This window comes from Channa argus, chromosome 9, assembly GCF_033026475.1.
Source record: "Channa argus isolate prfri chromosome 9, Channa argus male v1.0, whole genome shotgun sequence".
Classification (NCBI taxonomy): domain Eukaryota; kingdom Metazoa; phylum Chordata; class Actinopteri; order Anabantiformes; family Channidae; genus Channa; species Channa argus.
Window position 1 is genome coordinate 3,153,381 of NC_090205.1, and position 14,222 is coordinate 3,167,602.

The 14,222-nt window shown below is 42.5% G+C and overlaps 1 protein-coding gene across 6 annotated transcripts in view; it reads right to left on the reverse strand.

Moving 5' to 3' along the window:
* Nucleotides 1–14,222, reverse strand: part of efhc2 (EF-hand domain (C-terminal) containing 2) — a 28,880-nt gene that overhangs the window by 6,374 nt on the left and 8,284 nt on the right. The window contains exons 14-17 of one of the 6 annotated variants that reach the window (XM_067517226.1): nt 13,891–13,990; nt 13,321–13,402; nt 7,751–12,750; nt 6,758–6,850 (exon numbers count right to left, since the gene is read on the reverse strand). In XM_067517226.1, coding sequence (XP_067373327.1) covers nt 12,746–12,750; nt 13,321–13,402; nt 13,891–13,990 — 187 coding nt within the window. In that variant the 3' untranslated portion in view covers nt 6,758–6,850; nt 7,751–12,745. Of the gene's footprint in view, nt 1–6,757; nt 6,851–7,750; nt 13,403–13,890; nt 13,991–14,222 lie in introns of all 6 variants that reach the window. The other 5 variants (XM_067517224.1, XM_067517222.1, XM_067517225.1 and 2 more) reach the window with 5 other exon arrangements.

Genomic DNA, 14,222 nt, shown 5'->3' on the forward strand with positions numbered 1-14,222 from the left:
TTCACTTGATGATTGCTGTACAAAAGCTGCTCCAAGGCCAGACACCATCCAATTAACCTCCACCAAGAAACGAGATGAGGGATGTTTTCAGAACACAAAGCCACCTTCAGCCATCAGATACATTCAACTTTGAGGAGACGAGAAACTGAGGGTGGTGATGGTTAAACCTCCAGGATCCCGCGTCCTCCTAAGCGACAGCAATCTTTAGAGTTTAGCAGAGGGGGAAAACATGTGGTAAAATGGTAGGAAACAGAGACTACACTGTTCCTGCTTCAAGTGGGTAAGGAGATATTCAGTCCTAACAAGGAAGGAGGGGAGACTGGGTTCTGTTCTGCCTGGGGAAGAGGGGAGACGTCCATAATTTGTTATCACAACCTTGCCAAGTTTGAAGAGCGTCCAAAACAAGTAGTCTGGAGTGGTGGCTTTGCTGTCTGAGTGAAGGGGATGAAGTGGACCAACAGAGGTAAGATTTAATAAGGAAAGCAGCAACATATTTTTTTCCCTTTTGGTAATTATCTCCTCCTGTATATGACATCCACTCTGCACCTTACATTGATGATGGCAGATCAGAACTCAAACTAAAGAATAGGTGCTTGATTTGAGACAGAAGCAAACTGTGGCCAGGTCCCTGATAAAGCTAATGATAACTCCAGGTGATTGTTAATGTTTCTCTCCGACTTGTTTTACAAAAGAATGTTGTCAAATGGGGTTTTAAGACAAAATGCAGCTTAAGCTAGAGTTTGCTTTAAACTCAGAAAAACACAGAAAAGCTCAGTTGGTAAGGTAGTGATCCACGGACCACAGGGTCAGTGGTTCGATCCCTGGTCCCGGCTATATGTCGAATGTTCTGAGACAAGTATTTGCACTGTTCAGAACCTACCTGGGAATCATCATGTTTCCTTTTTATTAGAGTAAATGTGTGATAGGTATCTGTACATCCAATGCTACAAAGCAAAGACTATCCGTTATTAGCAAATTCAGCATTATGAACGTGTTGGCTCCCACAGTGCAGCGTTCTGTATCCATCGCAACATGACCACTTGGCTTTTTGTTCCTCCAGGTGGAGACATTTGGGATTTAATGTTTAATAATTTTTCAATTGAATCATTTCGGCAAAATCCTCAGGTCACAAAGTGTGAAAGCGTGTAATGGTTATGAAGCCAGAGCTATGTGAGACAACAGAGCCATGTGCCATCTGATGTCATTCTCCATCATGTACAGGCTACTTTTATAGGCCTTACGTTGGATTATCAGAACTACTGACACTGTCCCCAAACTACTGCGAAAGTAACGACATTTTTCTGGAGTGTTCCATTTACTTTGTTATCCTACTATAGAATATCTCAGAATTATAAGGTCTCCAACTTCATTCCTTTCTATTTAATGTAATGCATTTCCAAACTAATCATCTGCAGCTCAGGTAAAGTTGATGTCACAAACGTGCGTTCACACAAAGTACAGGCGTGTCTGCGATGACCAAAGTGAAAAAACTGACTGTTCAACTAGTTAGATATAGGCAAGATATTAATCACATATAACATTACGTTGGATAAGCAGTGTTGCACTTTTACCATTATTAAAATGAGACAACCTGGTGCCACAGGCCCATGCAGTCCATTTCAGCACCAGAGAAGTCTGACAGTTTTGCTATGATCGTTGTTTGTGGAGAGAATGTTTAGCAAATGTGCAGTTGTTTCATCTCAGGATTTAGGCTACGAACCTGCCCCGTCAGGTCCTGCAGTTAAGTGGCACTGGCCCATCAGTTAGAGTCTATCCATGGGTACTGAAACAAATAATGACTTTATTAAGTTGCACAACAAACCCAAATCCAAACCATTCACCTTCCCTATTTAACTGTGGAATGTCTGGTACTCAAAACCAAGACAGCCAAAGCTGGAGGCCCACAGCCAAACGCAATTACAAAAAGCCAGCATGCATTATGCTGTATGCACACGGACTAATCTAATCATAGATCTAGAACTGCATTTACTGCTTATTAAAAGACATATTGCATGTCATAGAGACAATCTAATTTTGTAAATTCCACTTCATTTTTGTAGATGTAGTTTTAACAGAATGACCGAGGGTCAGATTGTTTAAGAAAGGGCCCAGAATCTGCAGAAAAGATCCAGTCTGGGTCAGGAATACGTGAGCAGCCAAGCCACATAATTACAGTACAATTCCGGCCCACATACCACAATCCCCCTCGTTTGAAGCTTTAAGACTTTGGGAGTTACGAGACAGTGATTCCGAGCTCAGGGACTGCAGATATGTGTAATGTCTCTCTTAGAGGCTACGGTGGGAAAGTGGCCTCCCATCCACGCACACACACACACGCACACACACGCCAATGAGTGACAGCAGTGTAAGTAAGCTCATCCACTCAAATTGTGTAGTTATTGATAATTTTGAGTTACAATTTTTTTCTACTTTACACCGTACATGTACATCTTATAATTGGACAGCTGTAGTCCTTAGTTACTTAGCAGGTTTATACTCGACAACCTACAACATAGTGATACATAACACCGTGACATACACACATATACACAGACGGGGCAGTTATCTGGCATAATACAGGCTTTTACTCTAGGACTCTACTTTTACTCAAGTACAATTATTATACAAAGTAGAATGTTTTGTTACTTATACTTAACAAATGAGGATGAGAGAAATGGGACAAAGGCTTCAAATAGATTGAGGAGTTACTCAATATTTTAAAAATGCAATTAATTAACCACATGCGTTTACTAACAATTCATTTCTCAACTAACAGTTGTTTTTTATCCTGGTAAATATTTGCTCGTATATTGAATATCTTTACATTTTGGACAATTTTGAACCTTTGCTTTAGTCACTGGCTGGTTGTGATGGGGGTTTTCATTACTTTCCTGTAATTAATAAAAGAAGTAATGAAACAATCTTCAAAATAATTATTAACAAAAATAACAAAAAGGTAAAAGTGCAACAATGACATTTTCTCAGAATCTGTTCTGAAAAGTGACACCATGAAGCCTCCCAACTGTTTTGGCCATATGCTGTGTACAACAGAATTTCTCAGTCCACATTTTGTTCTTAGCAGTGGGGGGCATGTATAAATATCCCTGCCCACCTTACTTATGGCTTTTTGTTCTCACATGTTGAAACCTGAACACACACAGTAAACAGGGGCTATGTGGTGCTGTAACGCCACAGGTGGGATGCGATGGCACCATGGGCCAGATGTTCTGGCACATTTTGGTTTACTTTGGTTAATTCTTTTGGGATGATTTGTGTCTGTTTTCAGTTATTCATAGTTGGAGAGTTTTGATCATATTGTGGCTATTCGGGGATGTTTTCTGACCATTTACACCCGTTTTCAATAGTTGTAGATCCCTGTTTATCATTTCTGCATATAAACAGTTACTTCAGGGCCAGAGTTAGGTCTGTCCAGTTTTCCATCCTAGATGATACGTGGTCCAGGCTGAGGAGCGAGACCTTCAGAGGAATCTTCTGTTTAACACAGAGCACACTGTTGCACCAGGACGTGGCCTGTCCACAGCAACAATGGGTAGCTCAGTTATGGAGCCCCTGCTGTCATGCCCAATAAACAGGTGCATCAGGGGATGTCAGGGGAGGGGGTATCTGGGAGTAATGAAATGTAGAGAGGAGGAAAGAGTAATTTTTTAACCCATCCTGAATGCCTGTCCATACCCATATCCTTCCCTCTCTTCTTCTGATTTGCTGCACGGTGCCCAGAGTTTACGTCATGCTTTTCTATTAACTAACCCCCACCCTGCTCCTCCTCCTCCTTTTCATCTCCCTCCATTGTTTCACCAGCTTTTAATAAACTAAAGGGCAGATTCCTGACTGGAGGGAGGTGGGGGGTACGGACCCACAGACCTGTCCTCCAGCCACACACACATACACAGCATAGGCACACACACACACACACACCCAGATTGGCATGCAGAGTGCCAAGCTCTTCCACTGTCTACTGACGCCAGCTCCTGAAACACTCACACAAACTCTCTCTCTCACACACACACACACACTCACCCTCTCTTACCCTCCCCACACGCCAATCTCCTAAAAGCTAAGCTCCTCACTAAATATATCCCCCCTCCGTAATGATAAGACAAACAGTGTGGATTTGAGCGCAGTGTACAGCCAATGACAGGCGGCCATGTGAGCCGGGGCTAAGCTTGTGTTAGCTTTACAATTTAGGCTTCTCAGAAACAATGAAGAGACAGAGACTGAAAGAAACATATATATGTATATGTATGTGTTTTTATATATATATATATATATATATATATATATATATATATATATATATATATATATATATATATATATATATATATATATATATATATATATATATATATATATATATATATATATATATATATATATATATATATATATATATATATATGTATGTATGTATGTGTGTGTGTGTGTGTGTGTGTGTGTGTGTGTGTGTGTGTGTGTGTGTGTGTGTGTGAATATTCTGTGCAAGAAGCTGCTTAGTTGCTGTGTGTTAAACACAAAAACCTCTAGTCATCACATATTCCAACTCAAATCCTAAATCCACCTCCTCTTGAAAAAAACATGGGCTGCAGGCAAAAAAAAATGGATGAAACCAGATCAAGCCTCCATTCAGCTCCCAGCCTAAGGTGCTCCTGAAAACAGTGCGCAAAGGAGTCGTAGGCGTGTTTGTTTTATCACGTTGGACCAGGCTCCTTTGAGCAGCCGAGATCTGTCACATGCTTGTCTGTCAGGGCGCCGTTAAGGATCTTCTCAGTGGCCTGCGGTTCGTGCGGTGCATCAATTTGTCAGAAGCACATTCCTGCGGCGATGAGACATTGTGACCTGCCTATCGGAGGTTCTGCGATTCCCAAATAAATTCGCTCACAATAGGCCCCTATGCGTGTGTGTTTGCATGCACGTGTGAGAATATGAAACATGAGCCCTCAGACACGTACACGGCTTTGCCAGAGCATTACTATCTATCTGCACCTGGTTGAATGTGCAACGTTTCAAACACACCTCCCACATCTCTTCCTCATCTTTCTCTTCTCCGAACAGTTCAAAGGTGATTTTTAGTTTGAGGCGAGAACGCAGACGGTTTTCTCGCCGCACAAACTGTTTCTCATCTGGTGTCACAAGAAGTTGAGGGGGATGTTTGCATCGCAGTCTCTCTTTTTCCCCCTCTTGTGTCAGGCTCTCTGTCACTCTCACCTCCTCCGGTCCTCTCTCCCCCTCTCACACATCTCAGTTTCATTCTGTTTCTCCTATTTATTGTGTCCTCTCAGGCACTGCATGTCCTCTGAATGTTCTTGTCTCTTCCTCCTACGTAGGCTTTTTCCTCTCCCCCCTCTCGATAATCCCTCGGTCTTTTGGAGTATTTTAATTTTTCATTTAAACACCTTCTCCCTTTCTCACACGCACACCACCGATTCTCAGTCAGATGGAAGTGGTAGCTTATCTCCCCTCCTCCGACCTACCACAGAGTCTATTATGTCTGTCATCATCTCTTTTAGCATCGGCAAGCAGCCTCGGGGTCCAGCAGAACAGGCCAAGTCAATCATACACTCGCAGACATAAATGCATGCACGTGTAAAATATATACATACAAATCCAAAGTTATTCACGCCGCTACCCACACTTCACGCTCCCGACACGCTCCGTGAGCCCCACTATCCTTCCAGCTCTGCTGTCAGTGCCTGATTAGTGAATTCACCGGTGCCAACACAAACATGTTTCCTCCGATTACACATCATGTCACACACTGCGTCCTAATCACAACCACTTGCAGTTTCTGGACTATTGCGGCGCAGAAAATACCTGCAATAAAAGAGGAATGCACACCTGAGCCTAGGGGATGTGCATGAGAGGAAAAGTGAGCACAAGTTTAGCTCTGTGGGAGTGGGGCCATGTAAAAACGCATTAATGTAAAACAAACGTGCATCACATTATCTCAAACCTGTAAGAGAATATTGCGTCTTTTACCGGCTGTGAAATGTTTTAATACAATATATCCTCAGCTTACAGGGTTTAAAAAGGAAAAAAAGGACAGGATCCCTCTGTTGCTGATCCTGAGGTTGATTCTCTTACCTTCAGCCCTCGGCAGCAGAAAGACAGCAGAGGTATCCAGAGGGAGGCTGCGTGCAACGCTGGATTTGTTGTTCAACTATTGTTACCCAGCCAGCTCCTCTCCTCCTGTTTCTACCTCTCTCACACACACAGATTGTCTGAGCATTATTCTCTCCTCCCTCTATCTCACTGTCTCTCTCACCTCCTCTTTCTCTCTCTCTCTCTCTCCCTTTCTGTCCCACAGCCACTCTCCCTCACTTTATCTTCAAGAGGGAAATCACCGGAAAGACGGAGCGGCCCTGATCCTCTGTGAGGACGCTTGTCACATGTGGATCGTGACACAGCAATCGTATATCATACGCGCTGCCCTGTCTTTCTCTCTCGCTGTGTCTCTGTGTCTCTCACACATACACACCAGCTGACACACCGACACGCTCCACAGCGGCAAATGGGAATTCCAGCCCTGGACGTCTCTGCTGGCTCCATCAGAGAGAGGGATGACCAAAAGCTGCAGCCAGTTTTACGAGGTCAGGGTTATAAAACTGTTAGCAGATTTAGTTTATTTAAAAACAACTGGCCCCCGTGACCTTCCTCTTCACACGTTTCTCTGCCACAATGACATGAAGAGTGGGGTGTGTGGGTGGGAGGGACCGTGGAAAATAGTTAAATGACTTACCTTAGCAATTTCCTCTTGTTGGAAACTCAGTGTTGAAGGTAGAGTTTGGGACATCCTTCATCTGCTGGCAGAGTGATAGATTTGGTACAATGTCTAATTAAAGACAAATGAAGACAAATGTTCAGCTTCACTCATCATGAAAGTTCCCCAATTGTTCACAAATTGTCAAACAGTGTATATGAACAAAAGTTTAAAAAAAACCACATCATCTGTTACTCAGTTTTTAAAATATACAGGACCCAATGTGTCAGTTGCTAGTCATCTGGTGGATATTTCATTTTGGATTATTTGTCTTCAGCTGTAAACAATTACATGTACAGTGCAGTGCCTGTATGTTTGGAAATGGTGAAAACAACAGCAATTCAGCTTCGAACTGTAACGAGCTCATCCATCATTCTGAAGATATAAGGGGGACAAACTATGATGAATAAAAAGCTAATAGTGAGGGAGGCATCAGAGAGGCGGTCAAACCTTCTCTGAGGCTTTGCAGACAACAGCTGCCAACGTATTGTGATATGTTAAATCAGTGGCTTTGCTTTTCTCTCATCTGTGGAATGTTTGCCGTTTTGTTACTAAAGCGACATGGCTGGTATAAAGGTATATTTTAGTCACGGAGAAGCACAGCCAGATGCAGCCAGTCGAATAAGTTAAAATTTCTACTGCCTGAGCACTGAGGTTTCATTCTTCTAGTGTGTTCCACACATGCAGAGGAGAGCTAAAGGTTGGGGGAGCGTAACGTGAACTGACAGTATGTATTTTTCACATCCGGATTAAATAAGATAAAGGCAGTCGAACGGTGGGGGGGAAATCATGAGTGCGATGCAAAAATAGGTGAAAAAGAATAACATGAGTTGTGTGAAGCTCTCTCCCTCACACACACACACACACACACGTCCTGGTATGCAGTCAAAACTCTCCAGGGAAATAAGGGAATCAAGCTGCATCACCCTAAAGTAGAGCTTAGTGGGTCAAAAGTTTAAGAAGCACAATTACCTGAAAGACCTCGGCCGACCCCCAAATTTCTCACCTTCTGTTCCCTCACACATGCACACACACATTTTCGACAGAGGCGATTTACAGCCGGCAGCAGGAGAGGGTGAAAACCTATCCAGCACCAACAGGCTCCTAGAGAGAAAGCGAGCGGGAGACCCACGTAAACACACTTTGTATTTTGATTACACTTTCAGGCATTGTAAATGATCGCCTGCTGCCGAACGGTGTCAAATTGAATGGTCATAACTCACCTGGACAGAATGTGACCGCCTCTGCTTGGCTTCGCTCAGCCTGTGTCCACACGAGAGGTGGTGACAGGGAGTAGAAGGCTTCAGATGATGTATCATAATATCGCATTAAGAAAATGTTCAGCGAAGCCAAATGTAAATCCCATATGCAAAGAGTAGAGGGTGGGGTGAGAGGCAGAGAGCGGAGGAAAACATGCCAGAAGCCAGAAGATATATTGAGGAAAAGAAGGGGATCCACTGAGATGACATAGCACTTCAATAAAGCAGCTTTCTGACAACGTTTAGACCTTTTTCCCTTCTGTTGTGATGGTAACAGATAGGAATGCTGCCCCTACATGAGAGCTGTTGATACTCCACTTTTAATTTACTCCAAATTTTACCATCTTAGTGCTTAGCATTCTGGACCTTAGCCTGTGGCTGTTCACACCAGGGATTAGGCCACAGGTCAGGTTGCACCCTCATTACACAAGCATATAGGCCAGTGACTACTGGGAGAGCAACGTGGCAGTTGTCCCCATCCTGATCGAGTCCCACCTTGGCTGCAGGCAGTCCAACATGCTGTCCTGATGAGCTCCAGCAAGTGAGATGTGGGTGGACCTGATGTGAGTCTTATTGTCAGAATGGGATTAGCAGGGTCACATCACAGCTCAATCACACCTGAGCCACACATTCACAGGCCAATGGACGAGGTGTCCAAACACCAGCAAATCTTCGTCCTGTTCGACAACAATGTGCGATGGTACATAAGTTGGACTCCTGCTCCGTAAGTTAAATATCTCTGTCAGCTTTCAAATAAAGCTATCGTTTCTTTCCTCCAGTGCAATAAAGCTTATTTCAAGCTGGTTCGTGTGATCTATGAGAGGGACAAAGCTGTGGATTGAGCGGTAGTGCACAGGCATATTCAGTCTTCATTTGGAAGATTGATTTCCAGCCTTACTTTCAGCTACATGAATGAAAAAGAAAGGAGGCTGTAATTGTGAGAGATTTATGTGGACCGGTGTGCTACAGATAAACAGGCTTGTTTGCCTGAGAAATTGTCTCTGCTGGGAGCTAAAAGCCTATCAAAAGGAGTCCCATAGTTGTAATTTACGGCCGGTGTGGAACAACGTTGTCTTTTCCTGAGCAGGTAAAATAACGTCACAGCAGCTGCCAAAGATAACTGATGTGTGATGAGTGTACCAGGTCTGGTTTTTGAGTTCAGGGGGAGACGCCAGTACAAGATAATGTCTAGGACAGGAATAAAACTCCCGTAGCAAAAGAGAAACCGTCCTTCTCAGACAGCAACGAGGACAGAGTGAGTGCAGATCTAATGATCACATTACCCATTTGCACACAAATATACACAATCATGAGCGAGCTACTGCATCACAGAAAAGAACAGGGGCTCTGGGTGAATGTGTAAGGGTTTGGGGGGTTGTGGGGGGAAACAAAGGACAAAAGAGAGAAAGTGAAAAATTCTGAGGTGGAACAATGACTGAGCCAAGTGTTTCCCCATGTGTACCTGGGGCAGTAACTGACCCTGTAAAGTGCAGACTAAGCCTTAGACCTTTCTCCATCCACCCCTCCCACTGTGCCAATGCCCATAGGCACTGAGGAATGATTGGAATGAGGGAAAGATAGAAGTGATAGAAGTACAGAGCGGTGCAGAGGCCCTCGAGTCTGCACAGGTGCAGAACACTAAACATGCTGCTCCATTTTTCCTACAGCCCACCTGGGACAGTGACGGGCTGACACTGAATTATTTCTTATAATAACAGATCCTTTTGGCCAAGGTAGTTTTTAAGAATTTGGGTCTGTGCCATTTTGAAAGTTGGATTTCCAATCGAAATGTTTAAGAACCAATTTAAAACCCTGTTGTAAACAAAAATGTTGGAACCAGCTTTCACTCCCAAACAGGTTGTCATCACACTGGCAAACACCAGACACATGTTGGTCTCAATCAGAAACGTCTGTAAAGCACGCAGCCTTAGATTTCCATTTTAAATCAGTTTGGAAAAACAGGTGCCGATTTTTAGCCATGTGCATGGCTCTAAAAATACCGATGTGTTGGTCAGCACAGAACTTTGGATCACACTATAAAGTTTTCACTATTAACTCTTAGATGAGTTGCCACAAAATATTTATGTAGACTGATTTATTCTCGTCTCAAGTGTAAATATTCCTCTTACCAATGTTTGGTTTACGATCACAACTGAACAGCCCCAGCATGCAAAACTAATATGAAGAAAACAGTTTTAAAAAACACATATAACCGTTAGCATGTTAGCATTGTCAAAGCATATGTGTGTAAGAGCTGCTGGCACAGCTGTGGAGCCTTAACCTTTTTACTTTATACATAAGACGTGTAAAACTGTGAGTTTTTAAAGCAGAAATGTGGCCTCAAATGCAATCCAGTTATAGTTTCCGATTGTGTAAAAATCAGTTAAAGTTACCAAATAAAAACATGAGCGTTACACCATATCTATTACTAGGAGCTTATTCAGACTCAACTATTGGGCCAAAAATTGCTGCTCTGGGGAAAGAGTTCTGAGAAAAACAACATCTGAACACAGGTGCTCTGAGATGTGTGTGTGTGTGTGTGTGTGTGTGTGTGTCTGGGTGCTTCCAGGTTTCGGGTTTGTTGTCATGAGAAAAGAACAGCACGCAGCCAGTAAACAGGAACATTTCCTTTCTTCTTCTGAGATATTGTTTCAACTTCATAAATTAGCCATGACGCCATCACACTTGCATGAAGCCCAACATGCGCACATACATAAACACACATGGATGTACTTCTGCATCTGAACAAACACACACAGATTCTCTTATAACCCCAGAGACATTTTGACCTTCCTGTATATCGTTTTTCTACAGTGCAGTGGACCTGAGCAGAACAGCAGTAAAGTGGAATGAGGGGGAAAAAAGAGATGCAGATTCTTTACAAAGAGCCTCCATGTTCTGTTTCTGCTAAAAAAACACATACTGAGAAGACAGATCATCGGAAAAGTTGGTTCACAAGCGTTTGATCCCTTGATAAACTTTGAAGCAAATGTAAGTCAGCATCTAAAGGTTTGACAAAATAGAAACTTTTGACCATGGATGGTACAAGAAAATGCCACTGGCATCTCGTACACCCCGAACATTAATATTAGTAACTCTCCATTAAATCAAATAAATGAAATAAAACCTATGAAAATCATGTAAATCCACGAAACCACAATGCAATGGTGCATAATAGACATGAACTCTGTCTCTCTGTCACAGACTAGGAGCCTCCACATGTCTGAACCGGCACTTTGTTGGTTTTCATATTTCCATGGGACTTGTTAATAATAAAGAAGTAACATTATACTTTAATAAACATGTTTTGCTAAATGTTTTGGTGAATGGAAACTGATGTGTCTCTACAAGCTGTGTCACCTGTCTTGTTGGTGTATGTACAGTATATGAACAGCTAAATACCAGCCATCTAATCCTACCGGATCATTTGTTGCAACCAAGTTTCACGCAATTCATTTAACTTGCTGTTGCTGTGCCACAGAGCATGACAGGGCAGAAAATGGGGACGTGTGGGTGCAAGCGACTGACTGACAGGAGGAGAAAGAGTGGGAAATGAGGGGGGAGGGGGATGTCGAAGTTTCTCTCTCGCTGTTCTCCCTCTCTCACACTGTGTTTAGAAGGCATGAAATGGCCAAGTACGCACTCGGGAAGCTCCCTGCCACCGCTGACTAGGGCTGACTGGGGAACATTTTAGTATGTGTGAAAACAGACGGGGAGGACCCGACAATGCCTGAGGTGATGTAATGCACTGTTTCTGTGCTCGGTGTGTGAGGGGTGAGGCATGATGGGTGGATGTGCACTGGTTACAGAGGAGCGACTGCATGGTTGATTAGCTAATGTTTGACTTGTCCACTTACTAGAATTTGTAACGCAGGCTGTGATTACAGTGATGCCTCAACCTGAACAGCCTGTACCTTTTTATGCCTCGCTGAAAGCCAGGTACATAACCTCTGATGAGCTCACTCCCTCAAACTCATGTTCTCTTCAGCATTCAGTCTTTTAATATAATAAGAAACCACTGACACTGCCAGGAAAATATCTGAATTGTGTGCACAGGAGTGATAATAGAAAACAAAACGGACATAAAATAATAAGCACGTACTGTGTTCGGGGCCTGGATACACTTTCTGTCTTTTGAATTATTCACAACCCATCTGTATCTGTGGGTTTAGAAAGTGTTCAGTCATCATACAGCACACTTCTTTCATTCCAAGAGCAATTTTCCCCCTTATCAACTTAGCACAGTGCCTGAGGATGCAACATAATATCCTGTAATCATTCAGTTTTAGGTCCCAGCAGGCTACAGGCCGACTCGTGTAAACACAAGCACATCAGAAAGCATCTGTGGTCTCAGAACTTTTGCCCCGTAAAAAAACATCAGTGCTGCAGGTAACTGGACGTTAAAACAGACCCATTAGCTGGTCGAGTTTTCATACAGAACAAAACGAATTATGCACACACATTTCATACATCATCGCGAGACACAGTGACAACACATACGCTGGTTAGCTAATGTGCCATGTTCTTTAATTTAGCTTCATGGGTGTGTCTGCTCTGGAAGACAAAAGAGTGTCACCTCAGTCTGTGCATCTATGTTGCAGTGATGCTTGTTAGTTCGCTGTTTTTGGAGGTAGACATGAATACATCCCCCAGAAGAGCAGAGTAGTTGACGTCTTCCACTGCAGCCCCATCAGTGTCAAACCTCACATCAAACTGGAGACGACAGGAATGCAAGTCATTACGCAACTGCAACAACATTAAAATACTTGTTCAGTGTTGCCAAGAACTCATTATGTTAGTCTCCAAATTGGTTTTACTGTTTGTTGCTCTTGATTTAATATTTAAACATTGTTATTGTTCCTCTGTAAAAAATGACTCATTATTCTTTTATTTCTCTTTATGCACTAAGATACTTGAAAACACCTTAAACTTTTAGTGTGTATTAAATGGGCTATGTACTCAACAGCTCCTTGTTTAGAGGTTCAAAACTCAGGATCGTCCATTACAGTGATAAGAACTTAGAACAAAATAATTCCTTTCAAACATTTCTTAATGTAATTGAGCCATTTTTTAAAGTGTGCTTGTTTTTGAATTGGTTCCAAGACTGTTAAATATAAAGAACAGAAAGAAATAAAGAGCAGAGTAAAGGCAATAAAAAATTTGGCAAAACTAAACAGCAAATAAAAAGTCGACCAAAATTGCACTTAAGAAGAAGCCAGTCAACCTGACACCTTTAAAGATGTAAAGACTTTCTCCTGTTAAAAATGTTCTTTTGAGTTTTACCTTCAAGCTTTTTAAGAAGGTCAGAGTAGTTGAGCAGAGACTGATGGACTAGCTTGGGCTCATAAACCGGTGCAAACAACAGCTGGAAACCGTGACAGAGGAAAATGGAGAATTGAGTAAGTGCTGCACACAAACACACTCACACACAGTCTCATGCTGTTTGATCCTGTCACCTTTTCTTGCCACGCCATGGTTTTCATCTCACCTGTTTACCTGTCTCTGCTTAGATCTGGCTGTGGCAAAGTGGAGTAAAACCAACATTACAGAAGAAATACAAGTATAGGAGGAGACGACCGAGATGCAGGGACAACCTCTGTGTATGTTTCTTGCTCTCTTGTAAAGTCATCCTTCTCCATTTTAACCATCCTTTCTCAGATTCTGCATTTGGCTCACTTATCCACTGAGTCATCACAGACGGGGGTAAAATGTAGATTGATTTTCAATTACAACTTTTTAAAAATCTGTGCACACAATGTCAAACCACTTACTCAGCTTTACTCATTGACTCTTGTCTGAAAAGTTTTTTGGAAGTTTTGTTTTACGTGTATCGCCTGCATTCTTGTCTCTTACCTTTAAGGTGTCCCCTGGCAGCACTGGGGGTGCAGGGTTCTCTACCCAGTTAATGCCAGCCAGGAAAGCATGGTAGTCAATCTCGTCCCCATCTCCAAATCTACAACAGATGTACATCAAAATTAAAAACACCTAAGTACTATTTAGAAACCTCTGACAACAGCTCCGTTATGATTTACATGAATCTGTTTTGCACCATTAACTATGTATATTTTTGTGGTATTTGATCTACATGCTGGTTCAGGTTTTTCAACCACGCCAAGAAAACTCTCTGGGCCTCAAAAGAAGTAGGCTACATGTTACAATGAGTGAAAAATGAATCACTCAAAACC